The following is a 27,883-nucleotide window of genomic DNA, read 5'->3' on the forward strand; positions in this document are numbered from 1 at the left end:
GGCGGTATCCCCATCCGGGGGGGTGCACATACGGTCGCTGCAGTATCAGGATCCTTTACGTCAACATACTATTGGTGAGACTTTATGATTTGGTGAATAACTACTCTCTTACATGGCGCTCTACTGTACTCATTACTCCTATTTTTACAGGTCCTTTGGCATGTGAGCTCTCTGTCTCACTGGTCTGTGATTTGGGTCTATAGGCTGGGGCTTTTTCTCCCCACCTGGTCGCCACACATGACCTCTCTATGGGACCATACTCCCCATAGTAACAAGCCAATATTTTGCTTTATATGTATGTGAGTATTATTCATCAACTCCTTTATTTCTGCTTTATCACAGCTTGGTGTTTATGGCCACCCATCATAGTGGGGATGCCTAATTCTCATTTTAGGCACCTTAACCTCCATTTCTAGCTCATCGATGCATGCCATTATATTCTTTTGGAATCTTTCTTTCTTTACCTACCACCATTACTTTTATTAAGTAATATGTATAACATTAACTCTGGCATTAACTTGGGGTTCTTTTTCAAACTATATCCATCTAGTTGCACGGAGGTGAAGTGCTGGACAACTATCCCCATCCTAAATTTTCCCTTTAAAATGACTTATTCTCAAACATTGTATATTATACTTATTACACCATTTATTTTAGGCCACTCCAAGCTTTATATCTTATGATAGTTTGGACGTTTCTACCTGGCTCCTCTTTCTAACTGCAGCGTACCGATCCCCCTCGTTATTACCCTTCCCAGCCTTTATGGCAGGATTCATCAGAAAGTTCTTTCACCTGTAATATCTTTTTTCAGGTATGTACTTTGCTTAGTATATTGTTGCTGTTTTGCTCTTTTTTCCGGTTATACCCCAGTCTACTTCAATACCAAGCCTTGGTCCCTACGTCTGGCTCTATGTCTCTGGGCATGGCTAGCACTCCTAAGCGCTCAGGCTCCTTTCTTTTCTTTTCAACTCCCTGCTTTCTCTTCTCTCTCTCCTCATCCTTCTTACTTTCTCTGTTTCTCTCCTTTTCTCCTCTCCCCAGTTCACTTCTTTCTTCCCTTTTTTTCCCTTCTTTTCCACCTGGCTTTCTTATTCTCATTTTTTCCTACTCATTTTTCTCCTATTTCTCTGCTGTGACAAGGGCATGGCATGCAGCCTTAGAATGCAATTATATGCCGACTGACTATTAGATCTACTCAGTCATGACTGTATAACAACTTGTCTTGTTTTGTGTTTGATTAAAAATGTAAACGTTATGTCTTTACATAAGAATATTCATCGTTAATGCTTTGTCTCTATGCAGATGTTTGTCTTTACCATATGCTCCAGAAGAAGCTTAATAGGTTAAGCGAAACATGTAGAGCAGCTGGGATTCAACCTAACATCTGTGCCCACTACATACAGACGACCCTTTGGAGACGGTCATCCCTTCTCCAGGGCCGCCTCAGGAATATAGGTTTTCCTTGTATCACTTGTGAACACTGTACAATAATCAATATCTGATAAGGCTATGTGATTGGTACTCCTTTTTGTAGGCTCTGCCGCCATACTGCAATTATTAATGTATATGACATGTTGCTCTTTTTATATGTCCCCCCCTTTTTGTGGTTTATTATGTATGTGTTTTTGTAAAAAAATTTTTTCTAATAAAGAACATATCATTTTACATTGGTGCCTATAAAGTCCAATCTCTCTTTCCCCCACTCTCAATTCTGTTAACTAGGATGTGGCACTTTTTTACCTTTTCTTTGATGCGCCTAGACATCCTGCGACCTAGGAGCGCACATATCTAATTTTTCCCCTACCAAATATAAGTTTGCACCATCAGGGAGCCGTACCTAATACGGGTCCCTACCAAGTATACGTTTGCACCATCTGGGAGCCGTACCTCAGACGGGTCCCTACCAAGTATAAGTTTGCACCATCTGAGAGCCGTACCTCAGACGGGTCCCTACCAAGTATAAGTTTGCACCATACTAACCTACCAGAACCTTGTACCCCGCTTGCTGCCATGACAAAGAACCACCCCAAAAGAAGAAAGCCCCTGTTAAAACAAAAACAACGGCGGTGGACCGCACAACCCAAAGTCAGAAAAAACAAGAAAATACAAGAAAATGGGAGGGAGGGTGGGAAATATTCTCCAATGCTTTCCTCTGACTGAAGACTTCCTGAGGCCCCTAGCTTGACCTCTCCCTGTAGCTCCACCATTTCATGGCCAAAACACCAATTAAAAGTCCAACCACTTATATTTTCTATTGTACTGGGCTGAAAACTCCTCCTTGTCCCAAACCCCTTTAACCCCTGTCATGCCGGCCCTCCGTCCATGTCTCTCCTTTACTCCGGGCCTCTCTTTATTATTGCAAACAGCCACATGTTGGGATATGGCCTTACTGAAGATGCAAACTTATTGTTGAAATCAGTGACGGGAGGTTAGCAGAAAGGACCAATGAGAGTTGTGATGGATTATGTACATCGACCCTCCTGGAAGCGTCAGTTTTGGGCTATAGAGACCAGTTCTAGTGATGTTTAGCTGTGTGTGACAGGACAGGTAAGTACTTAATTGAGTCTTTACAGGTTTGGCTTTAGATGAAATTATTTCAGTATGCAATTTGGTTGTTTAAGCTCTAGGAAACAGCTGTTTGGATAGATGCCTTGTAATGGCAATAATGAATATCAATATTAGTCTTATACATTGAAAAATACCCAAAAAGTGCAAGGAAAATATGAGCTATTATAGTAATAAGTTTTACTATAGTAAACAGTTTTCTTGTTTTTGCCCTCCTCTGGACCAAAACTACTGGTGATTGTGAGTAGGGATCAGCTGCATTTTCTTGTCCTGAAATTCGGCAAATGGCTGAACTAAATTGGTGTTTGGCATCTAACAACAAGTGACTCATCTACTCCCCACCCTTTGGGTCTGGTATGGGTTTTAAGGCTGCGCATGGGGCTCAATTCACACCAAACCAAGTATGCAGCCTGACTGGTCAGTAAAGGTAGGAATCAGAGTGTATCCCCTCCTGAACCATAAAAGGCCCTTAACATGGGGAGTACCTTGCTGGGGGAGACTCTCCACAATCCTGGCCAATGGAAAAAAATTAGGGGGCCCCCCATGTATCGCTTCCTTATGTGAATACATAAGGGGTACACATTATCAATGCTTATTCACACAAAAATGGAAAGGAAATAACTGGCACAGTTTTGACAATTCCTTCATAAAAAAAAAAAATTAAATCCATCATCAATCACGTCATGCAGAAATGCAGATCCATGTCAGTCATGATATACGGTGCCTCCTGACCAGATGAAAGAAAAAAATCCTGCTGACACAATCTGCTTCCATCGATATTTCATGTTTAGTCAATGACGTTACCCGGGGGACCCCACCACTTTATTTACATTTAGTGATGGAGACCAAAAGGGGATTACATTTGTGGCTAGTGAGTGACCAACAGGAGAAAATAGTTTTGGCAGTTGGCTGAATTCTTTTCTTTTAGCAGAAGGCCCTACTATATCTAGGGGCCCTTAATTTCATTGGGATTTCAGGTTCCAAGAAGCACCCCGCCCGCAGATCCCCACAGCTACTGGACCAGTGTTGTGGGAGAGAAACCCTAGTCCTCATCAATATGGGAACAAGGGGCTTAGCCAGAGGAGTGCCAGTTACACTCCATGTTGAGGGCATGTGGCTTCAGGAGACTGGAGGGGGGTGTGCACATTGTGTTTTTTTTTTTTTTTTATCCCTTGTGTGGGATCCCTCTTGGCATTCATACCAGACTATCATTTGGGATAAGGATCTGGTTTGTATTTAGGAAGAACTCCATGCATTTTCTTTGTGTGTGGTTTCACATTAACATCTATATCAGACTTTCATTTCGTATAAGTTTCTGGTACAGATGATGGGAAGCTTTGGCTTCTTTGTTTACAGAGAGAAGTAAGCTGTCTGTAAGGGATCTGTAAGGGAGCTTTAATTTTATTGGCAATTTAAACATCATGTTTTCTTTGTAGATATAGCAGGTTGTTTTTATTTGTAGCACGGTCCCCGTGGGGCTTGCTGTGTGTTGACTTGTTGGGCCTCCTCTGATTACCTGCAGACAGTCACTTAGGGTCACTTCACACACTTATCCTTACTCCCAATGGCTCGTTACTCAAAAAAAATTCCAGGGGTCTTGGTTTTTGGTATTTATTGTGGAACTTGGATGGGAGAAGGGAATAGTGGGATACTCCAACTGAAACAATTTACAGTTGATAAGGACAATTCTCACTATGCCTCACCAGGTTACTTGTGGAAGCAGTCACACTGCTTAGACCATACTGCCACAAATATGGATAGTGTTAGTTCTCTTTGCTCTTTCTCCAGCAACAGACTTGATGAACTACATTATCTTCAAGAACACTCTCTAGCATCCCCTTTTTACTTCTAGCTGCAGGGATGCACCCCCCCCCCCAAGGTCAGGCCCCTTGACACAGATCAGTACTCACTGAATGCAGAATCAAATCCTCTTTTCCAGTGTCTCTCTTTCAGCCAGCTCTACAGGACCTCCAGGTTAAGTTCCTCTCTAGCTCTTTAGACCCTCAGGTTGTCCACCTGAGACCGCAAGGCAACTTTTACAGAGGAGGAGGCAGCCACCCCCTCCCTCCGGGACTCCGCTCTCCAGCTGAAAGACCATGAGCCCATGTGCGATTTGTATTTATCCCAGCATGCGTCAGTGCTCTTTCATCTGCCAATCAACAGGGCTATACAAAATGCCTGTGCACTGATTTGTCAGGTTCCCTCCCACTGTCCAATATGCCTCCCTATTAAAACACTTCAGACAAACTGAGCTGCACATGAGCACAATGAGCAGACCTCACTAGCAGATCCTGCTCTCTGGTAGGCATAGAACAATATAGATTTACCTGGCAATCCTTCTGGTAATCAGAAAGGATCCAAAACTATACTCTCTCTCTCTTTAGCACCTACATGGGAGGGTGCCACATCCACCCCTCGCCAAACTGAGTCATGTCCTCACTGGCTCTGGGCATCCACCCCTACAAAAATACCTATACAAAAATGTACACGGAGTATCCCACAAACTTGGAAAGGGGGACAAGGGAAATAACATATGTACAGGGCCATAGGCATAACCCATATGTGGCCAGAAGATGCAATAAGTTATGTGAAAAAAACTCTGCTATACAATATTTAGAGATTTCAAATGCATCCGGCCCCCTAAGGGCATGCTTGACTCGTCCTTCTGTTGTGCACCTGTAATAGACAAAAACAGAATAATCCTGCTACTCTAACTGACTAACACATCTGTACTGGTTCCATCCAAGAACCGTATCACTATCAACAGGCGCAGTCCCTCTGTTACCAGAGCACTGACTCTCTCCTATCCTAGTCAGACCCACAAGTTAGGATAAAGAAGTGCGGAGTCCACCTGACTGGTGTTAGCAGTGTCCTTCTCTCTGTAACACCGAGTCAACACATCTTTTCCTGGCAGCAGACTATTATTGCTGGAGCCTGAGCAAAGTTTGCCTTACTTGTGAGTGTCTGGAAGGAACTCTTTAAGGAATCCTTCACTTCACTTTCTAGCTGAAACAAGAACTCGGCACACCTCAGTAGTAGTGGTCAGGATGAGGTATGCAGAGGATCTTGCCTTCAGGACTCAGGGTAGTGATGGCCCAGGCTTGGCCTTTTCCATCTGGGCGGCGCTGTTGACCTCCACTCAATCAGTGTAGATGGACCACCCCATATTCCAATTGGCCTTGATTGATAGGAATGTGTCCCATAATTGAGGCTTAGACTGGTTCCTATTTACAAAAACAAATATTGCGGCACTAGAAAAAAGTACCATATAATGATACTAATAAAGTTAAACAACAAAGTGAAATAATTTAAAGTGCATATGTATCATGAAATACAACTGCAATAGATAAAGAGCATCAATTTGGTGTAAACATATATAAAGTGCATGTAATAAATATAAAGTCATCCTCAGGGTCTGCTATAGGTGTTGCTGTGACTTTGTCTGGACGTTTTTTATGTACTATACAAGTACTTTTTTCTTGGATGTATGTCAGTGTTCCTATTTTAGATTAAAATTCGCTTCACATGGGTACACACTATGTCGAGTCTTCTTTTTTGTTGAGCTCATGAGGAAAATATTATTCGGTCCGTGTTGTCACCATATGAGGTTACTCATCGATATATATGTTGTGATATGAGATGTCCGGTGGATGCTGAAACATACTGAATCAATTCCAGTATTGTGGATTTCGTGACTGCTATATATACCGATATGCCTAAATGACCTAAAGAGTCTAAGCTCTATTGGGTCCTATTTGTCTGGTAAGCCCCCTCCTTGTTTCACTTATGGGTGGAGGCGCACATATTGATAACCGTGAAGACACTTTATAAACTTTTTTTGTACTTTGACTGTTTCTCCTTTAACCACAGAGACTGTTATATCACCAATTTTTTATGCACTTTATATTTATTACATGCACTTTATATATGTTTACACCATATTGATGCTCTTTATCAATTGCAATTGTTTTACATGATACAAATGCACTTTAAATCATTGCACTTTGTTGTTTAACTTTATTAGTATCATTATATGGTACTTTTTTGTAGTGGCTATTACCTCTGCCCGCAGGGTATCAGAACCAGGGCCGCTGTTAGAAATCATGGGGCCCCCATACAGCCCACCTGATGGGGCCCACTTCAACAAAACCCTTGACGCCACCCATGGCCCCGACCCCTGATCCTGACTCTAAACAAAATGCAGGTTTGTTTCCGTTTATATAAATGCTTGCGGAGCCAACGTGTGCGTTCATAATTGCGCATAAACATAAAGTAGTGGGGGCAGTTTAAATTTATTTTAAATTGTATTTTTATTAATTTTATTACAAAGAGAAAAATCGTACACTGTATCTTTAAATATTTTTCCTTTTTTGCTATCACAAGGGATGAACAACATCACTTGTGATAGCATGAGCCATGACAGGTACTCTTTATGGAGAGATCTGGGGTCTTTTAGACCCCATATCTGTCCAAAACATCTGATCAAACCAAGATCAGTTTGATCAGATGCTTGTTCAAACCTGTAATGGCTACATGAGACCTAAAGTGGAAGTGATAAAATCCTTGTCGACACATGCCACACAGTGGGAGGAACAACATCCGCCCCTCTCACTGTGTCTCAGGAACTGGATGCTACTGTTTGCATCCTAAAGGCGGTAAAGGCAGGGATGCCACTGCCTGTAAAAGTAATCCAATGGCTTCTTAGCCACTAGGATTACTTTTACTGTGTGCAGAATCACTGAGGCTAAAAAAAATGATATCTTGATCATTGCTGTAGTAATGACCAAGATATCACCCTTCCAATCCAGTGACATACTGGTATGTAGGGGATTGGTTTGGGGGGCAGAAAAATGCAGCTCTGCTGTACATGTTTACTGCTCCCCAACTGAAGTGTAGCATCTCACTGTGTCCTATGATTATCACACAGGCAGCACAATAAGCAGGGGCTCTATCATGGCTCTGTGTCACATGGCTGTTTGGGTGCTGACTTTGTTATGGCTGTGATGTGTTACAGTCTGTAAAACTCAGAACAGCCAACAGCCATAAGTTGACAACGTCAGCACCGAACAGCCGTTTGACACAGAGACAGGATAGAGCCCCTGCTTTTTGTGCTGCTAAGGATAACCTGCTGTGCTGTGATATAATAGGACACAGTGAGGATTATTTCCTCTACTCTCCACTCACTGTGTCCATTGCAGCTGCACTCTCCTCCTGCTGTTCCCTGACAGCCGCTCAACTGCTTCACATCTCCTCAGGACAGCAGCCGGGAGCAGTATCACTCCGCCGGCCAGGACTATTTGAATAGTGGGGCGGCATGATGTACTTGCTCCCCGAAAATAAAGTCCCTCCACTGCGCTCACCTCCTGGGCCCCTCTGTAAACCCTATGGGGCACAGGAAAATTATAGAACACCACCCCATAGGCAAGTAGAAGTGGGAGAGGAGTTAAGAAAGCAATTTTTTTTAAAAAATGCAGTAACTAACTGTAATGTGGCCGGGCCCCCACTGTGTAGCTGATGGGGGCGGGTCCAGGACAACAGGGCCGTTTGTACTGCCCTATCAGCGGCCCTGATCAGAACTAGTGGCATTATCCTGCCACAGTCCCTATTTGGTGGTCCATAGGGATAAAGTGGTTCCTTGTCCCTGTCCATCATTCTTGCTCAAAGTTGTCTGACTTCCATTTGAATGAGGACATTGTATTGCCTTCCTTGTGTCCCAAGCCAGCTCATCCCAAGGAATTTGCATTGCATACCTTGAATATGATTTGTACGATTCGGGTGTATCTGGCAGCTACAGAGTCCTTTTGGAGGTCAGATTAGTTTTTATGGATACGGACGGACCTAAGAAAGGGCTGGTGGCTTCTTCGGCTACCATCTCCAGATGGATCAGACAGACACGTGACTCAGGCCTATTCTTAACCACTTAAGGACCAGAAAGGTTTTACCCCCTTAATGACCAGGCCATTTTTTGTGATACGGCACTGCGTTACTTTAACTGACAATTGCACAGTCATGCGACACTGTACCCAAATAAAACTAATGTCCTTTTTTTCCACAAATAGAGCTTTCTTTTTGTAGCATTTGATCACCTATGCGGTTTTTATTTTTTGCGCTACAAACAAAAAAATAGCGACAATTCAGAAAAAAAAACAATATTTTTTGTACTTTCTGCTATAAAACATTCCCAATAGAAAAATTAAAAAATCGAATTATTTCATCAGTTTAAGCCAATTTGTATTCTGCTACATATTTTTGGTAAAAAAAATCCCAATAAGCGTATATTGATTGGTTTACGCAAAAGTTATCGCTTCTACAAACTAGGGGAAAGATTTATGCAGAAACAAGAGACCTGAGAAAGGGAGGATACGGGCTTCCCTGTGCAAAACAACTGCACAGAGGTAAGTATAACATGTTTGCTCCTAATGTTAAAATGATTGTAAAGTCCCGTTTAAAAAAAATAAATAAGTAACAATCAAAGGGTTAAAAGTGTTCCCTGGGAGTGTTTTTTAACTGTGTGGGGATTGCTCTATCAGGGGAAGACAGATATCTGGAACACAAGATCCCTGTCTTCCTCCCTGTCAGAATGGTGATCTGCCTTGTTTACATAGGTAGACTGCCATTCTGTGTCTCTATGGAACGATCCTGTGTGGCTGGCGGACATCGGGTCCACCGGGCCCGCTGATTGGCTCCCCCTCTAGCTTATCAGTGCGCGTGCACTCTGGAGCCCCTGCATGAAATTATGTACAGGTACGTGATTTTGCGTGGGGGAGCTGACTTGCCGCAGTAAAAGTACAATAGGCGGTCAGCAAATGGTTAAGATAAAAAACCTTATGCCTTTACAACCACTTTAACTTCTGAGCACCAAAAATTTGCTACAACTACAGTATATTCTTTTAGCTCAAAATACAGTTACTGAGCTTCATAAAGTCACATATCTAAGAAGCCTCAAAGTCAATATTTCTCAGTCACTATAACTTGTCATTTGTGTTGTTGGCCCAAACTTAGGTCTCTCATTTTTTGTGAGCCCTTTTTAGCCCCACTCCCAGTACCTCACAGCAAAACCCTCCTTTGCAATGGTGGTAGACCTTACTTGGCCAAATAAATTAGGGATCCTCTACATCACCAAGGATTTGTTTCCTGAAAGTGCTTTGTTTTAATTAAAATGCATCTTCCAAGGGAGTAGCAGACATACCTTCTTACTTGATCTCAGGCAAACTTCTCTTTTCCACGATTTGCATTTCCTAATATAAAGGTTCTAATGTCAGCCGCAGTTGACGTCACAACTCATGCTGCGTCTGACACAATTACTACATGTTGCTGATGCACCACGCTGTCAGTGATGGTTGCCTGTCCAAACCTAATGTGGAAAAAAGAAAGAAATACATGTGATAGACAGTGACCCACTATCTTGGCACGCTCTGCCTATGCCAGCTAGCAAAACACTGGGCATTTAATATGGTATAAACAAGCCATATAGACATGTTTTTTATTTCTTTGTAAAGGTAATCATACACATAAAGATTCCTTCATCCATGCTATACAGTCTGGATAAACGCATCTGCTGTTGCGCCTATTGTATTTTGAGAGCTGGCTCCCCAGCTGTCAAAATTCCTGAACAGAGTCCACATCTTATTGGATGCAAGCACTGTTCAGCTGACAATCTTTATGCCCAATTCCTTACATTTTTTAGTCAAAGGAGTCAAAGGATGTTAAGCTGTGAGGTGCTGACAGGGCCGCCCCCTGAGCAATTTCAGCCCGTTTATCAGGAACCAATACATTTGCAATACAGACTTACTGGCTTGGCAAACCTAGAAGTTTTTCAAATACTGTGACCCAGAAGTATTTAATAATTTTTCCAAAAAAAAAAAAAAAAACATTTTTCTGACTTTTTTCTATCCTGAGTTCTATTCTAAATGGGAACTTACTCCTTTTTTTTTTTTTTTTTTTTTGTTTAATATGTTTTTGTATTCCGTTGGTGCATTTAAAGACTAAAGGCACACACTTTTCATAACAACAGAGACAGTTAACCCTATTTTAAGAGGGAGATTAGGAGAACAGAGTTAGGCGAAGAGAAAGATATGAAAATAGGGAAGGAAACAGAAAGAGGAGAAGAGAGGTAGAGGGAGGAAGGAAGGGTGAAGGAATCCTGGGATAAGAAGGGTACATAGGGAGAAAAAGTAGGAAAGGGAAGGTATTTGCAATTGGTAGGAAGAGGGCCACCTATAAGAGCAAGCTCTTTGGGTTTGAATTTAAAGGGCAGCCTCACAAGAGTTAAGCAAGCTCACAAGAGCAAAGGCCTTATAAGGGTAAAGAGTCCTTTAGTCCAAGGTAGGAGGCATGTTGGCTTTGATCCATAGCTTCCCATATCTTGTGAACTTTGGACATTTTTCAACACTGTAATTTTCTCGCAGAACATGATCTGAGAAGCTAGAGCTTTACCTTCGCAATAAGTAATGCTGGGGTCTTTCACACCTGGCTAGTACCTACCTAGCAGCCGTGGGGATGTGGGTTACATGATGAAACTGGGAGAGTGTGCAAGTATCTTTTTCATTTTTTTCTAAGTCGTCATAGGGGTTGGTAAACTCTGGTCCAAAATCATTTTGCTTTCTAAAACTACCACCATATGAGATTGTATACTTCCCTCAAGAGAATAACAGTGAGTAGAGATAGTGAAACAATTTGGGGTCATTACCCTGGTAAGGAGTTTTATAAGAGGAAATGAAGTGGATTCCAGGGTAGGGTGAAGTATGATAAGTCCAAGTGAAGATGAAATAAGTTTGAATGGATTCCAAAACACTCAGGGATAAGGATACACTCAAAGCTTTGGACTTATACCTAAATAGTAAAAAAAAACGTCTTTGGTCAATATATTAACAATGAGCCGCTGCTGTTCACCCAATGGGAAAAATGCCAAAAAAAGATTGATAATCGCAGCGCTTGCTTTAAAAATTTGGGAATATAAATGTGAAAACACATATAAAGTACTAACAGCACTTGTTTAAACCAACGGATATAGGTGTGCTAAAAACACATATAAAGTGCTAACAGTGCTAAATACAAAGTGCTATAATGCAATAATTCCAAATTTACATATATATGCTACAAGAAATAATACACTACAAATAAAATGTTAAAAGTACAAAAATACATATATATGGAACATAAAAGTGCACTAGTGCTCAAAAAAACTCTAATCAGATAACAATAAAAAAATGTTCTAATAAATAAAGTGTTTCCCAGTCCATAGGAAAATCCAAAACCATGCCAATGTGCTCAAATAAGGTGCCTATTTTCTTATTGCTGGAAGGTGCTCATCAGTGCAAAGTGCCACACTCCCCTCTTGTGCCCCAACTCACCAGAGATAAAGACCCTCTCTGGGTCATATGCAGCCTTAATGGTGAGTATGGAATCCTTATGTGCAGTCTGGGTACTGGCATAGTCTGGCATACTTAGCGGGCTCGGCTCAAATGAAATAGACAGATCATGGTGAAATACTGCTAAAACATTGTATATTTGCGCAAGTAGCAAGATTACTTACAAGACGGAGATAACAAAAATACAGTTTAACAATCGTAGAGTGCTTCCTGGAACGCCGGCTCGTGTGAATTCCACAGGGAGACAGGAAGTGACGTAAGTGGTTCAGTAAGCCGGAAGTTACGTCAACGCGTTTCCCCCGCATTCCCTGGCGTCATCAATGGACATCACTTTCTGTAGACTCATCACTAAATTTATATGTTGTGGTAATTCCCGCCCCCCGGTCTCCACCAATTGGCATCAAACTCCCTTCCCCTCTCAACTTAATACAAGTCACTTCCTGTTTACAATCGACTGGTAAAAATACATTAAAGTACAACAGATCAATTCTATATGAAACAAACTTATAATCAGTTCTAAATTGATGTTATTTTACTCCCCAATTTAATAATACATACTAAAATTATATATTTTTTTAAAAAATGTATATATTTATATATATATTTAAATATATTAACTTAAAATACCTAAATCCATAAAACCATAAAGAAAAAAGAAAAGAAAATCAACAAATAATAAAAATAAGTCAAAATGAAAATAAAAAATAAAATAAAAATGAAAAAAAAATTAAAATTAAAAGAAAAAATAATAATAATTAGTATAAAATATAAATAAAAATTGCAAATTAATTACTATTTAGATAAAAAACAATTTAAGTCCAAATCAATATTCAACCCTGATGGATTGCGAGTATACAACCGATAAATCCACTGGGTTTCATTTTGAGAAACCATTTTCTTTAAATTGCTGCCTCTCCAATGAGCCTGTAATTTATCCATACCACAGAATGTCAAAACACTCGGATCCCTGTTGTGACACAGTCTGAAGTGGTTGGACAGACTGTGGTACCGGTATCCTTATTTAATATTATTCACGTGCTATCTTAATCTGTCAGCTCCCTTGTGGTCTGTCCCACATATTGGAGCCCACAGGGGCATGAAAGTAGATAAGTTACATGAGCGGAGCCGCAAGTAATACATTCCATAATGGGGTAAGAGATATCTCGAGAATTCGACCTTCACTCTGTTGTTTTCCTTTTTCTATATTTGGAAATGTTACATATTGCACATTTGCCGCAGCTAAAAAAAAAACGCTTGGTCCAAAAAAGTTCACGTTCAAGTTAGTAAAATGTTTCAACACCATCAACATTAAAGAATTTTAAATTATTTCACACATTGGTTTTAGCTGAGATGATTTGTGACCACTAGTTGTGGGATTGTAATATATTTATTTTCTGTAATTTATGCTTTTTTTGCAGGACTGGGCCCCTGACATTCTGAAAATAGTTAAAAATCCCCTTGTAAACAATGCTTCACGCTACGCCTTTTATGAGAAAATGTAAGTGTTGCTTCCCTTTGACTTTCAACATTAAGAAATATTCTGCACTTCTCACCAGCCCTTCTGCAATGTACTGTAAATGTATGACAAAACATCACTGAAAAAGGACAGCAGCTGTGCTGGGTCTCATACTTCATTCTCTGCCTACTTCCTGGCTCTCGGCTTTATTTGGACAATTACACAACAGAAAAGAGACACTAGCCTTAAAGCGTAACTCCACTTTCATGAGAAAAAGAAAAAAATTGTATATAAAAAAAATAATTGCAACACAAGTCATATTGTAATTGAATATTATAAAAAATGACCTTTCCTTTTCAATCTGCAGAGCTGTAAATTTTCTCTAAAATGCAGTGAAATATGTCTACCTGGAGGCATTCTGTACACAGATGGAGTACAGAACCCCCCCAGCATCAGTCTCTAGGATCTCTTAAGGGGGTCTGTACTCCAAGGCCAAAGTTGCAGATCACCTTTCTCCATGATACTAGACAGGATCCATAGACATATTCCCTCAGTCTGCTCTCAGGAGAATCATGGGTTTCAGCTTCAATACTCAGGCCCTCAGGTCACCCACCTGAGGCCACATGGCAGGCTGTGCTGAGGAAGGGCGGCAGGCCCCCTCCCAACCTGGATCTCTCTCTCTGGAGGAAGACCTAGAGCCCATGTGCTCATCAAATATAAATACAGGCACCCAGCATGCTCAGGAGAACCTCCCCTTCTAATTGGCTAGGGCTGTATAGATATTCATGCTCCCAACTACATGGTTTCTACCTACTGTCCAGCACATTCCATAGCTGCTAGAACAGTGTGAAACTTCAAGACTGCATGAGCAGCACCAAAGCACACTGAGCAGACTCTGCTAAACAATCACAGCCTGTGTTAAGCAATCAGTACATGAATGTACCTACTGTCTCTTTGTGTTAGGCAGAGAAACAAGAAACTATAGTATATTCACTGTAGCACCTACCTAGGAAGGTGCTACATAATGGTCACATTTTAGAGGCATCTGCAGAAAGTCTCAGACCATTACTCCTGATAAATGCACTGATCCTTTGTGCAAAGATTGACAGTGTTTCAACCAGGTTAGGCTGGTGCTGTAGGTGGTTTGACCATGACTTTACCTTCCACTCTCATAGCATAAACATGCATGGTCATTTACAGAGGCATGGAAGATTTAGCGGCATTTTACAAGAATGTTGCATTACTACAGTAATTATTGTATCATAATAGTTTTGTGAAACAGTTTTGTGTGCGGAGCAGAGGCAGATTAGGGTGGAATTAGGACCTAGGTAGCAGTTTACTCCACTACCCCCTCCATCCCTTTCATATATAAATAAACCATCCGGGAGTAATCTGACTGAGTTATTCATTTACCTATGCTTGAATTTTATCACTTTTCTGTAAGTACAATTTTACCGGGGGTGTCAAGGGTTTAATACATTTTTATACGGAGTTACGCTATGGTGCTGAGAGTACAGCATGAGTCGTTAGATTCATAAACACAGGAGACCAGCCGGTTGGGAGATCATATAGTGAAATCAGTGGTACAGTATATGCTTTCCACTCACCTAATTGCAGTGAGTGTTGAATTCAGAGGGAGCGGGACTCACTTGTGGTGATTGTGGTTATTGAGGTGTGGATCACGGTTGAGCCTGTCTCCATGGATATCACTTCTACAGAAAGACTTGATTTCTCACATGTGGTGGACTATCATCTGTTTATAAATCTGAGTTTCCTTTTACATATGGCTAATAAAGCCTATATACCACTCAGTATATTGTTTATGCATGCAGAAAGTGTTTGTTTATCTAAAGATTTCTTGCACTTAATGCTGTTCACATGATAGAGCGCTCCTTTTGTTGTTTGTATATTCTAAAAGATGCATAGTCTCTGAGGGTGATGAAACTTATTTTTTAAGATAGGCTAGTCTCTGCTTTATTCTGTTCTGTGTCAGATCTGTATCTCTATTGTTAATGGCAGGGGAAATTAAAAAGAGAGCTTGAACAGCTGAGAAATGTAGGAATATTCTCAAAAGAAAGATCGTTAAAGGTGATTGTTGGAGATTGGATATACTACTTTGAAGTAAGGGTGGAGTATAATCTACACAAGGGCCTGGAGGTCATGTGCCACTCATTATCTTAAAATTAACTACTACCATACATACAAACTGCTATTGGTATTTGATAGACACTTGCTTTTGAGAACTCGGGGGTGAAAAACAACTGGGCAGAAAACCTGTCCTGGTTTTGTTCTTCCTTGAAATAAGGCAATCAGGAGGCACCTCCTATCCAACCTGCCCTTCAACCACATCAACTTACCTGGTTGGTAGAGTCTACCTTGCCAGTATATAGAGCACTCTGCAGGGTTTTGAAGACTGGCATCCTACACACCTATCCACCATCAACAGACCACTTGAGCTTCAAGTCCAGATAGCAATGATTTAATGATTTTGAATAAAAAAGCTGAGGACCAGTGCGTTACCTAAAGGGTTAAACCTCAGGAACTGCTTCTAATGCAATGGGATAAAAAGGTGTGCAAAACCGCAAAGAAAAGCAGCCAATCTTAATCAGTGTCCCCACTGTGAACAATATCTTAAAAATCTCAAGATCGGCGCTAATTCTCAATCTTCCAATAAATTACAATAAAAAACGATGTAAAACCAATGTGCTAGGATAAATATGATTGCAAAATGAATAAATATTAAAAAGTGTAGATGGATGGATAAGGTGCTGATGGATGAATCCGTGTAATGAAATTGATTAGAAAAATTAATATTAATATAGAAAAATTAATATATTTTGTGTGTCTTCTATTTAAAAAGATTTTTTCAAGAGAACAAAAAATTCCAGAGATGTGAACTCTAGATTCACATCTCTGGAATTTTTGGTTCTCTTGAAAAAATCTTTTTAAATAGAAGACACACAAAATATATTAATTTTTCTTAATCAATTTCATTACACGGATTCATCCATTGGCACCTTATCCATCCATCTACACTTATTCTAGTGAGGATTGGCAGATTATCACATAAGAAGTTATATATTCATAAAATAGATTTTAATATTTATTCATTTTGCAATCATATTTATCCTAGCACATTGGTTTTACATCGTTTTTTATTGTAATTTATTGGAAGATTGAGAATTAGCGCCGATCTTCTTGAGATTTTTAATGATTTTAAATGTTTTCCCTCTATTCCTATTCTGACTAATTCATTTGTAACCAATAAAATACATTAATAGCTTGTACTGAATATTATAAATGGTTTGTGTAGTTCTAAAATTGTTTGTGCTCTCTCTTTCTGTTTTTTTGTAGACATGTAAAGCTTACACTTCAGCTAAATGCAGAGGGAAAGATTCCTGTGCGGAAGTAAGTGACGCATAGCACCTGGATAGAAAGCAGTGGGCTGGCTTACTATGCAAAGTAACATAGAGGAACAACAATTATCTTATAGCGTTCTGTATAATAAAGAACGAATTGTGATTTATGTGTGTTCTCAATAATCAAAAAAGGTGACTGTACATTGAGGTGATACACAGTATGCAAGTATTCTTCAGGTCTGGCACACACAGGCTAATTTTTCAGTTGTCAGTGTTGTTCACATTTTTATTTATGTACAGTACCTGTGTTGCTTCTAAAAGCAAATAAAATAAATTCTACCTAGTGATAGGAACAAGTGAAACCGGACATTGGGAATTTTGCCATTTAGCTGAAAGTCAGAACTGTTTGGTTTTTATTTATTGTATCAATCTTTTTTGTGGTTTGGGTGCAATAGACTTTATATGAACCCTGAGGGATGGGGAAGCTTTTTTTAAGTGTCCTAGGCCTGTTATCTGGTAGCATGCTTTCAGATATTGAGGAACCCTAGTGCAAACTAACTCCAATGTCACTCCAACTAATGGAGCTAACACTTACGCTAACCCTTTTTGTATTGACACGGTTACCAATTAATTCTGTTAGAAAACAAAGCTGTGTGATATAATTTTTGTGGTAAATTTTCGCCTTAGAAGTCTGCAGGGCATGATTTGAGGTTTATTTTGATGACATTTAGGAGAAGGGGGATTATTAATTTTCCCGAAAAATCAGTTTCGGTAATATCACTTTACTCAACCTTGTGATGGGAAAATAGGAGCCGGGGTCTGGTCTGTTGCTTTGACCAGCAGAGATACATTAAATTGAGTTAATTTACTGAGGGTCCTTTCACACGGGCTTTCAGCCCGGCGGATTCCATTGTGCTCAGCGGGGATCGATCCGCCGATCCCCGCGGAGCAGGCGGATGACGGCTCCATCTCCACTTAGTTTGCAGAGGCAGACCTGTCAGATCCCCACTCTCCTCTATGGGAGATTAGATGATAACGGACGACCTGTCCGTTTTCATCCGATCCGATCCTCCAGACGGATGGAAAATATGGTTTCCATCCATCTGGATTTCATGAACGGTATCGGATCGGATAGCAGCGGGTGTCAGCAGACATGTCACCGCTGACATCCACTGCTCCATAGGGGTACATGGAGCATCCGATCAGGTCCGCCTGAAAAACTGACAGGCGGACCTGATCGGAAAGCCCGTGTGAAAGGGGCCTAAATCTGGAGCGTGCAAAATCTGGCGCAGCTGTGCAAGGTAGCCAGTCAGCTTCTATCTTCAACTTGTTCATTTAAGCTTTAACCAATGTAGCAGATTTTCCAGGCATTGGGCCTGATGTGGGTCTGCCATAGTTCCCGGAAACGCCAGCATCCCCATTAAGTTGAATACCCAAGTGTGAGATTTGAGTCAAAGACTAGTCCGGCATCTTTGGTTTGTTTTATTTATTTTATGTTGGGGATGGGAGAAGGGAATGAGTGGGATACTCCTCTGGCTCAACTAGGTACAAAATGGGACACTTGAAGAAAAATGCCTTTCAGCGCTGTCTTGACACCGGCTGGGGGCCGACCAACAATTGCTGGCGCTTCAAAAACACTGACTTGCCGTACTGTACTTGAAACTTGACTTCTGACACTCTGGTTAGCTCAAAAGGCCTGGACTGTACTGAGAACTGACTTCTGATACTCTGGTTAGCTCAAAAGTCCTGAACACTGCTCCCTCCAGTCCTCCCTGACTGAGGTAGCTTCTGTAAACTGCTTCTGCTGCTGCAACTCTCAACACTGTACACTACACGCTGTACACTGAACATTTCAGGGCCCAACTGCTGGCACCCCCTCTATACTTCAGGGTCCACACACTGGCACCCCCTTGTACACTTTAGGGCCCAAACTCTGGCACCCCCTTTACACTTGCTTCCTGCACCGGCTAGCTAGCTCCCGGATCCCTCTGACCTTCTCCGGAGTGGTCCCCTCTCACTAGGCAGACCCCCAGGGGCAGTTTGCAGTACTCATGAACTGGGAATGCTTTCCTGAAACTTGACCCCTTTCAGCTCCGCTGGTCTTCGGCACACCAGATCCTCTGACAAGCTGCCTGGGACACCGATTCCTCTGACAGGAGGGGAGACAGCCGTACTCTCCCTCCTGGGACTCTGTTTCCCATGAAAGACACTGCATCATGTGCTCCCCTCAAACCTATACCCACTCCCAGAATGCTGTGTGGTAGAATCTGCTTTGCTGGGGTAGATACAGGCCTGAGTGCACCATTGGCTAGGTTTCCTCCACTGCCCAATGTGAACCCTCTCATTAAGTACAGTGGGGAGACCCCCCAGTCTCAACAGCCACACCTGGGAACCATGACAGACCAGCTGAAAATCATGACCCTGCTGTTAAGCAGACAAGGCCCACTATACTTTACCTAGCACCTACCTTGTAGGGTGCTACACCAAAAAAAAAAAAAACTCAAAGCTGATTGTATTGTATGCATAGTTACAGCAGATTTTGCCCGCTCTAATTTTACTAAATCAACCTCTTTGTTCCCATCATAAATCGTCCAATTTTGAGAAGATGCAATAAACGGGATTATTGGACATCTGTAGCTGTGAGAAACGGTTCCACTTCTTGCAGAGTTAAATTAACCAGCTCTTCTGCTAGTAAAGAAATAATTTACTCTAAAACAGATAATTATTCTCAAATCATGGTTTCTCTGTCTCTCTCTTGGACAGTATTTTCCAGATGTTTCCTGCAGACAGGAAGAGAGTGGAACAGGCATTAAACGCTTGTCATCTGTCGAAGGGGAAAGTGAGTATCATACTAATGTCTGTGCTGACCTGTTATATATATAATTCTATATTTAAAGCCTTCATAGATGGTGTCTGTTTATTTACACATAATGTAAGATGATCTAAAATTCTGATAAAGATGTCGCAATTACCTATAGAAATCTTTATTACTTTTTGCTTACATATCATTTTGTGCCATAATTAAAGCCAACACCAGATATAACCTTTTTTTTTTTTCATTTTTCAATAGGATGGGTAAGTCAGACTTCCTTTCATATCTTATTGATGTCTGTGCCCTCATTGGGGAGATTTTACATGACTTCCTATCCCAGTGACACCAGGATAGGACATGAAAGCAGAGTGTCACTAAGACAGATAGATTTAGAAAGCAATACAACCCCAACAGATATTTCAACTCCTACTCCACCCTACTTAAAAATATGCTTTTGTTGTCTCTTTTCCAAAAGGGGCAAATCCCATCATATCTTGTCCTTGTGATTCCTTTTAAGGAAGTGAGAGTAAATTCCTCCCCAAGAGGAATTAAACAGGCATTCTAAGGCTAGTCATACATTATACAATTTTCTTCTATAGTTTTCCTTTAGATTTACCAAAACCATATAATATGTGGTCAAAGCTAAACATTTTCAAATTGTGTGCAATCAGGCAGACCCTTGCTTTTAGACCCTTCATTTAGATTTACCAAAAACCATATAATATGTGGTCAAAGCTAAACATTTTCAATTTGTGTGCAATCAGGCAGACCCTTGCTTTTAGACCCTTCATTTAGATTTACCAAAACCATATAATATGTGGTCAAACCTAAACACTTTCAATTTGTATGCAATCAGGCAGGCCCTTGCACTAAAAATTAGGTAAATCTAAAGGATATTGAATAAGAAAAATGTATAATGCGTGGCCAGCTTAACCCCCCCCCCCCCCCCCATATAAAACAAAAAAAATTACCGGACAGCCCACCGCAGTTTTACGTCAGTACTTTACCATTGAATACCGATGTTATGACAGCAGATAGTTGCCATAACCCTGGTATTTTCTTACAGGGCAGGCGGTCCTCTTTCAATGAAATTGATTCCAGCAGTGGATTTGCCGCAGGATCATTTTTATGGGCAGCGGGAGAGGTGTCCCCTCCCGCCTCTTCCGGGTCATTTTCCCCACTTACTGGAGTCCTCAGTAGTGGGGGAAAAGGATCTGGTCCATTCATGTCCCAGGCAGGAAGTCAAGTGAGGGCAAGATGGTCCCCACTCAACTCTATGGCCTTGGAGGACCAGAGCGATGTCATACGTTGCTTCCTCCCAATGGCCTTAAGGGGACCATTTTTTTTAATATACAAGAATGTCTCTCACGCTATCATGTATTCCAATGTAGAAAATGTGAAAGGAATTATGTATATAATTATATAGATGGAGTGAGGCTGCTGCTGTCACTTAAAAGCCTATCCTTTAGCTTATAAAGAATTACTAGGTTATACATTTTTTTTCATGCTGAAATAAAATTATATATATTTTTTTGCTTTTAAGGGTAGATGTGAGGTCTTTTTGACCCCAGATATCACATTAAAGAGGACCTGTCCTGCCTATTTCTAATACAAGTGATGTTTACATTCCTTGTAGTAGGAATAAAAGTGATCAAAAAATTGTTTTAATAGAAATAGGCTTGGTCCTTAAGTGGTTAAAGAACAATAATGTTCAGCTGTATTTGCTTCTAAAAGGGCCACATATTGTAAAACTGCTTACCAAGACCTCAGTACATGCAGTATTTTGTATTTGTATTTTCCTCGAGATCGGTCTAAATTTTGGTTGTGTGGCCTTTTGGAATCTGGAAGGTCCCTTTAAAAAAGGAGGCTCTCAGATACCAGCCCAAAGCAGCTAGTATGGAATATTGGAAATACCTTGTTTTTCTGTTTTGTTTTTTTTTGCGTGGGGATCTCTTTGACATCCATACCAGACCCTCATTAAGGACAAGAGTATGGTATGTATTTTATAAGAAACCCCACAAATTATTTTTTTAGGTCCCCCCATTTGCATCTATACGTATATAGTTAGGTTGAAAAAAATATAAAAGTTCTTCTAGCTCAAGGAATAGAAAAAATAGAATTTTTATAAGAACTTACCGTCAAATTATTTTCTCTGAGTCCTCTGACAGACGCAGCCACTTCATAGTTTACTCACAAATGGGATGTCCCAAAGCAGTGTGGGCATGAGGAGTGGGAAGAAACGCAACCAACTAAACGGTATCGATCCATCAAGGTCAGAAAAAACGTAGCAAACAGGGCAACATAAGCTCAACCAACAGGAGCTAACCTCCAAATGAAAATTCACCCCAGACCAAGTCTCTTCAGCAAACAGCAGCCTGCAAAACCTTGCGGCCAAAGGAAGCATCCGAGGATGCCATCAAATCAATCTTGTAGAGTTTTGTAAAGGTGTGTACGGACGACCAGGTCACCGACTTACACACCTGAGCCACAGAAGCCTGATGGCAAAAAGCCCAAGAGGCCTTCATGGCTCTAGTAGAATGTGCCCTCACAGGGAAAGGAGGAACCTGACCCTTTTGTGGGTCTGTCTGATCCATTTGGAAATGGTTGCAGCGGACACAGCCGAATCCTTACGAGGTCCCTCAGGAAGGACAAACAGGGAGTCAGATGTCCGACAAGATTCTGTGGCCGACAGGCAAACCCTGATCGCACGGACCACATCCAGTGAATGCAGAGCAAATTCCTTGAGATGCTTGGGCTTCGCACAAAGTGAAGGCAACACAATATCCTCATTGAGGTGGAAAGCAGACACCACCTTAGGGAGAAAAGATTGATTGGGTCGCAGAACAACCTTATCCCTATGAACGACCAGATAAGGCGAACGGTAAGACAGCGCCGCCCACTCAGACACCCTGCGAGCAAAGGTGATAGCCACCAGAAAGGCAACTTTCTGGAACAACACAGGCAGAGAAATCTCTCTGACATTTTCAAAGGGAGGTCCTTGCAGAATGGACAAAACCAAATTCAGATTCCACAGAGGCAAGGGGGATCGCCTTGGAGGAGCCAGATAACACACCCCTTGAAGAAAAGTGCGAATAAAGGAGTTAGTCGCCAAGGGACGCTGGAAGTAAATGGCCAAGGCTGACACCTCACCTTTAAGCGTGCCCAAAGCCAAACTCTGCTCCACACCTTTCTGCAAGAAAGTTAATACCCTCGCCATGGAAAAGAAGCGAGGATGCAACCCTTGCGACTCACATCAGGCAATGTACGCCTTCCAGGTATGATGGTAAATCTTCCTGGAGGTAGCCTTTTGGGCCCTCAACAAGGTAGGAATCATGGCATCAGAGAGACCTCTGTCTCTCAACACCTGGCCTTCAACAGCCACGTCATTAAAGCCAGAGACCGTAAAGCAGGATGGAAGATTGGTCCTTGAGAAGGCTCAAACAAATCATTCTGTCCAAGGACTGAGGGTCCTTGTTCCATTTTGCAAGAATCTCTGCCTGCAGAGTCCTTGTGTGAAACTGGGCAAACGGGATTGTCTCGAAGGCCGACACTATCAGTCTCAGGGACCTCATGCAGGTCCGCAGGGAGGCAAGATCGCTGTCCCTGAGGGCTCTGATCTCGCCCTGCAAGGTCTGAAGTTTCTCCTCTGGGAGGAAAACCTTTGCTTGAGCGAAGTCCAAGACCATGCCCAGATAATTCAGATGTACTGATGGGGTCAGTGCCGACTTCTGGACATTGATGGTCCACCCGAACTCCTGGAGCGTCTGAACTGTGACCGTCAGATCGCCCGACAGAGTGTCACACAAGCTTGCCTATAGCAGGAGTTCATCCAGACAACCGAGGACCGCAATCCCCTTCTTGCGCAGCAGAGACAGCACTGGGGCCAAAACCTTGGTGAAGACGCTGGGAGCTGAAGCTAGACCAAAGGGTATTGCCACAAATTGAAAATTTTCCTCCGCTACTGCAAAGCGGAGAAACCGCTGGTGAACTTCGTAGATAGAGATGTGCAGATACGCATCCTTTAAATCGATGGAGACCAGAAAATCGCCTTGATTTAAAGACGCCACCACCCACCGAACAGATTCCATCTGAAACATCTGCACCCGTACAAAATGGTTTGGAGATTTGAGTTTCAGGTTAGGGCGCACTTTGCCCTCTTTCCAGGGCACTGTGAACAGGTTTGAGTAGAAGCCCCGAAACCTGTCCCGCTAAGAAACTGGGACAATAACGCCCTGTGCGAGAAGATCTTGCACAGCCCCCTTGAGATCCTTTAAACGATTCGGGGACAGATGGAGATTTGATGGAAAGAACCTGTCTGCTGGGCGAAATCGAAATTTGATCTTGTACCCAGTACGAATCAATTAGTGAACCCATTTGTCTTGAATCAGAGACGTCCAGGGTTCCGGAAAGTAACGCAGACGTCCCCCCCACCCCTGAGCCAGGTGAGGGACGTCCCTTCATGCGGAGGAAGACTTGACCACAGCACCGGACTGACCAGCCTTGGGCTTACCTGACCAAGCTTTCTTGTTCCCGCTGGAGGCTTTGAACGGTTTACCTTTTTCCCGCACCCCTGAGGCACGAAAAAGCCCCCAGTGAGCCTTGAAGGAGGGGCCCCGCTTACCGTGGGGTGCCTTACCCTTCACAGACTGGGGCAGAAGAGTACTCTTACCTCTGTGAGTCCCTTGAGCATTTCATCCAAGGAGTCACCAAACAGGCGTCTCCCCAAAAAGGGGAGATCCGACATGGTCTTCCTAGAGGCTTAGTCTGCCGACCAGCTCTTAAGACCATGCGATCAATTGCAATCCCCCACTGCAGACAATCTTGCGACCAGAGGAGCCCCGTCCGGGGCCACGTCACACAGATACACCATGGCCTGGGCCATTTGATCCGTGTGCTTGACGAGAGTCGGGGGAACCTGCTCCGCCAGCAGGTTGCTCTTCAGCACCTTAATCCATTCCATGACCATCTGAGAGACCAGCACGGAAGGGAACACAGGCTTGAGGAGTAAGCCCGCCACCAAGTGCTGGTGGCGGAAAAGAGATTCTAGGCGCCTGTCCACTGAGTTCTTAAACACTGGGGAGTCCTCCAAGGGAACCACCGTGGATTTATTCAACCGGGACACAGTGTGGTCCACCTTAGGTGACACCATCCAGTGATTGGAAACGGAGTCTGCAAAAGGGTAGCGGCGCTGAAAACGCTTAGGCACTGCCAGCATGTGCTTAATGCACCGCCATTGCTCGTTCACGGTCTAGTGAAACTCCTCGGGGAAAGGGAAAACCTGAGCCGACTTCTGGGCTTTGCGGTAGCCGAAGAAAACCCACTTTCCTGACTGTGTGGGCTCATCATCAATATGCAGAGTCTCCCTGATGGAGCGAACCAGTGCTTCTACCAAAGCGCTTTCCCGCTCTGCAGCTGAGGAGGACTCATCCTCTTCGCCGTCCGAGTGTGAAGACAGGGATCCCTCAGGGCAGTGTCTGTGGCAACCACTTTAGGCTCAGAATCAGGAGATTGAGAGGGCATTGGCCGTTTATTAATAGGAACTTTGGATGTCAGAGCTTCAATAACTGCAGACAGGGATGCTAGGGTAGTAGATCCAGATGACCCGGATGCACACACCAAGCCAGTGGGGAAATTTTCACTCTGGGACTCCATTTTAATAAATTGACACAAAAAGGTACACTGTCTCTTTAAACCCACGCTAGCGGTCCGCACCACCAAACCGCGCTACTGCTGGAGTTCCCCTTTATATAACCTGCGCACGCTCGTTGGCCAGGGTGGGAGACCATAAGGATCTAGATTATCCAGTGCAAAACCTCAGCCCGGCTGTCGCTTGTAGTTCACCAGGAGGATCCCCCTGATATTAGCTAGCGATAGTGAGTAAAGAAAAATAAACAGAAACATTTCTCAAAGAAAATAAAAAACTGAGACTAGAGTCCCAGCAGCGACACCTAGGTCCTACTCCTAACACTAGGCAGCAAGAAACTGATTAGTAAGCTGGATGTGTCTGGGGTAATGTCTGAGGGGACAGCCCCTAAGGGTGTGTCTAGTAAAAAGTTTTTCTAAATAGTTTCAATGCCTAGTCTACTCCTGTAGGTGGCGCATTACCCATTTGTGAGGAAACTATGAAGCGGCTGCGCCTGTCAGAGGACGTAAGAGAAAAGTGAATAAATAAATAGGAACACCTCCATATACAGAACCGTATACCCACCGATATTCCAGAGGAAGGCAGAAAAAATTAAGTATGCTCCAATTTTCTCCAGTGGAGGAAAAAGTTCTTCCTGATTCCCTGAAGGAAATTGGATATTGCCTGGATCAACAATCTCTGGTGTTATTACCTACATTATACATGTTAATATCCAGTTATATTCTATGCATTTAGGAATGCATTAAGCTAAAATGAATGCATTTTTTTTTTAAAGCGATCAAATGAGCTGACCAGAACTAGTTCCTGAGGGAATCTATTCCACATTTTCACAGCCTTTCTGTATGTTGATTTTAAATCTCTTTTCCTCCGGATGTAATGAGCATCCCTTGTCTGTTGTAATAACTATAAAGTGAATACATTTGCACCAAGGTAACTGGACCACTTATGTATCATCTGGAATAAGGGCCTGACATAGATGAAGAGAATCCCAAGCCACTTTGTTTACAAAGTAAAGCATACAGGAGCTGCCATTTACTGACAATTTAAACAAACATTTATATTTCTTCGTAAATGTCAAATGTTCTGCTCTAGTAGGTTGTATGCTTCATACAAGTGCCCCACTTCATAGATGGGTTAAGGGCACCCCTAGGCATGTGTTTTTTAATGCTGCCTTTAAGGATTATTAAAATTGCTGCTGCCCGCCAAACAGAATGTTTATCAAATATTTTTGCTTTGGTACATATCCTCCAGTACATATCTGCAGTTTCCTTCTCCAGCAGTTGGTGTGCAGATACTTGGGCAGTACAGAAGGAATTGCACAATAAAACAAAGTGCCTATAGTAGGATGAGGAGGAGATGGCTTCACATAAACTGACCCATATCATTTGAGGTATACTGTAGAATCATATTTTGTGGAAGCCTTAAAACTCACCTTTAGCTCTATTGCTCTATTATCAGTAATCCCAGGTTTTGAAGTTTGTACTTTTTTCATGCTATTTTGCATAAATGTATTAATCTGCCAAGCTAGGCCAAAAACATGCACGGTAGTCTGATCTGCGCCCATTATAAAAAGAATAGCTCATCAAATTTGCACACCAATCTCCACTTCACAAATAACATTGTGGACAAAAAATAACACTCCTTAAAGGATTTTTTAAAATTTTTATTCTCTGCTACGTTTTTAGAACGAATCCATCAATCCTGAAGATTTCCCAGAATCTGTCTACAGAACATTCCTCATGCAGCTGTGCCCTCGGCCAGAGATTGATGAAATCTTCACCTCCTAGTAAGTCTTCTAAATCGGTCTAAATTTACACAGGCGGGCGGATCTCCAAACTAGATTCCCCAACGATCGGGGAATGAAAACAGCGGGAGCACGCCTACAGGGGGAGGAGTCCAGCGACGTAGGTCTACGTCGCTGGACGATAACGAGCCACTGTGCCGCAGTAGAGGCACAGTGGCCAGAGGTAAAGTGGTTAAACCATCAACCACAAATTATACCAAATAATACTAAAATATAAAATTATAATGTCCCATATAGTGCAGCTTTAAAGAGAAAGTCCATTAATGAATAATATCCTTCAAATGCTGCTTGCAGCTATCATTTATCTTGTGCAATACTGTCCAAAAAAGTGCTCTTAAAAAAGTGTTCTCGTGTGTTAAGCAATAAGCCACCACCACATATGAGAACTCACCAGACAGGATTGACCCCCTGCTAGAGTAGGCCAGTCAGTGTTTTCCCCAAGGGGTTAATCATCCAAGGTAACACCGCTCCTTCCTCTCACCATGGTCAGGGATTTCATAAAATCAGAGGCGATAAAGGGCTCTAATAGTGGTGCAAAAAAAATGTATTTAGGCGAGTGACGTATACAATATCCATAAGCTATCCTGCTCACATTTACCTGTGCATTCCACCCCGCACCCAGGTTATGTAGCATTTTTATCATACAAGGCTGGCTTCACTATAACAAGCACAAGCCATGTCTGTAGCTCCGATCACTAGAGCCTCTCACCACATGTCTCCAGTGGACCAGCTTTCCTTCCTGTAACCCCACCTCGACATAAGTTTCGTCGTGCTGATTTCTTCAGATTTCTTCAGGGGGTGATACAGGAAATGTTACTTGCATCTATGTTGCAATTTTAACCCTTTACATAAATGTAAGTACTATTTAAGTA

At 42.2% G+C, this 27,883-nt stretch overlaps 1 protein-coding gene across 2 annotated transcripts in view; it reads left to right on the forward strand.

Annotated features, from left to right (window-relative positions):
* Nucleotides 1–27,883, forward strand: part of PLCB2 (phospholipase C beta 2) — a 354,260-nt gene that overhangs the window by 196,502 nt on the left and 129,875 nt on the right. For both annotated transcript variants that reach the window (XM_082275009.1, XM_082275010.1), the window contains exons 5-8: nt 13,355–13,434; nt 16,747–16,800; nt 19,515–19,590; nt 26,893–26,993. In XM_082275009.1, coding sequence (XP_082131135.1) covers nt 13,355–13,434; nt 16,747–16,800; nt 19,515–19,590; nt 26,893–26,993 — 311 coding nt within the window. The remainder of the gene's footprint in view (nt 1–13,354; nt 13,435–16,746; nt 16,801–19,514; nt 19,591–26,892; nt 26,994–27,883) is intronic.

The sequence above is a fragment of the Pelophylax lessonae genome (assembly GCF_965119305.1).
Source record: "Pelophylax lessonae genome assembly, chromosome: 13".
NCBI lineage: Eukaryota > Metazoa > Chordata > Amphibia > Anura > Ranidae > Pelophylax > Pelophylax lessonae.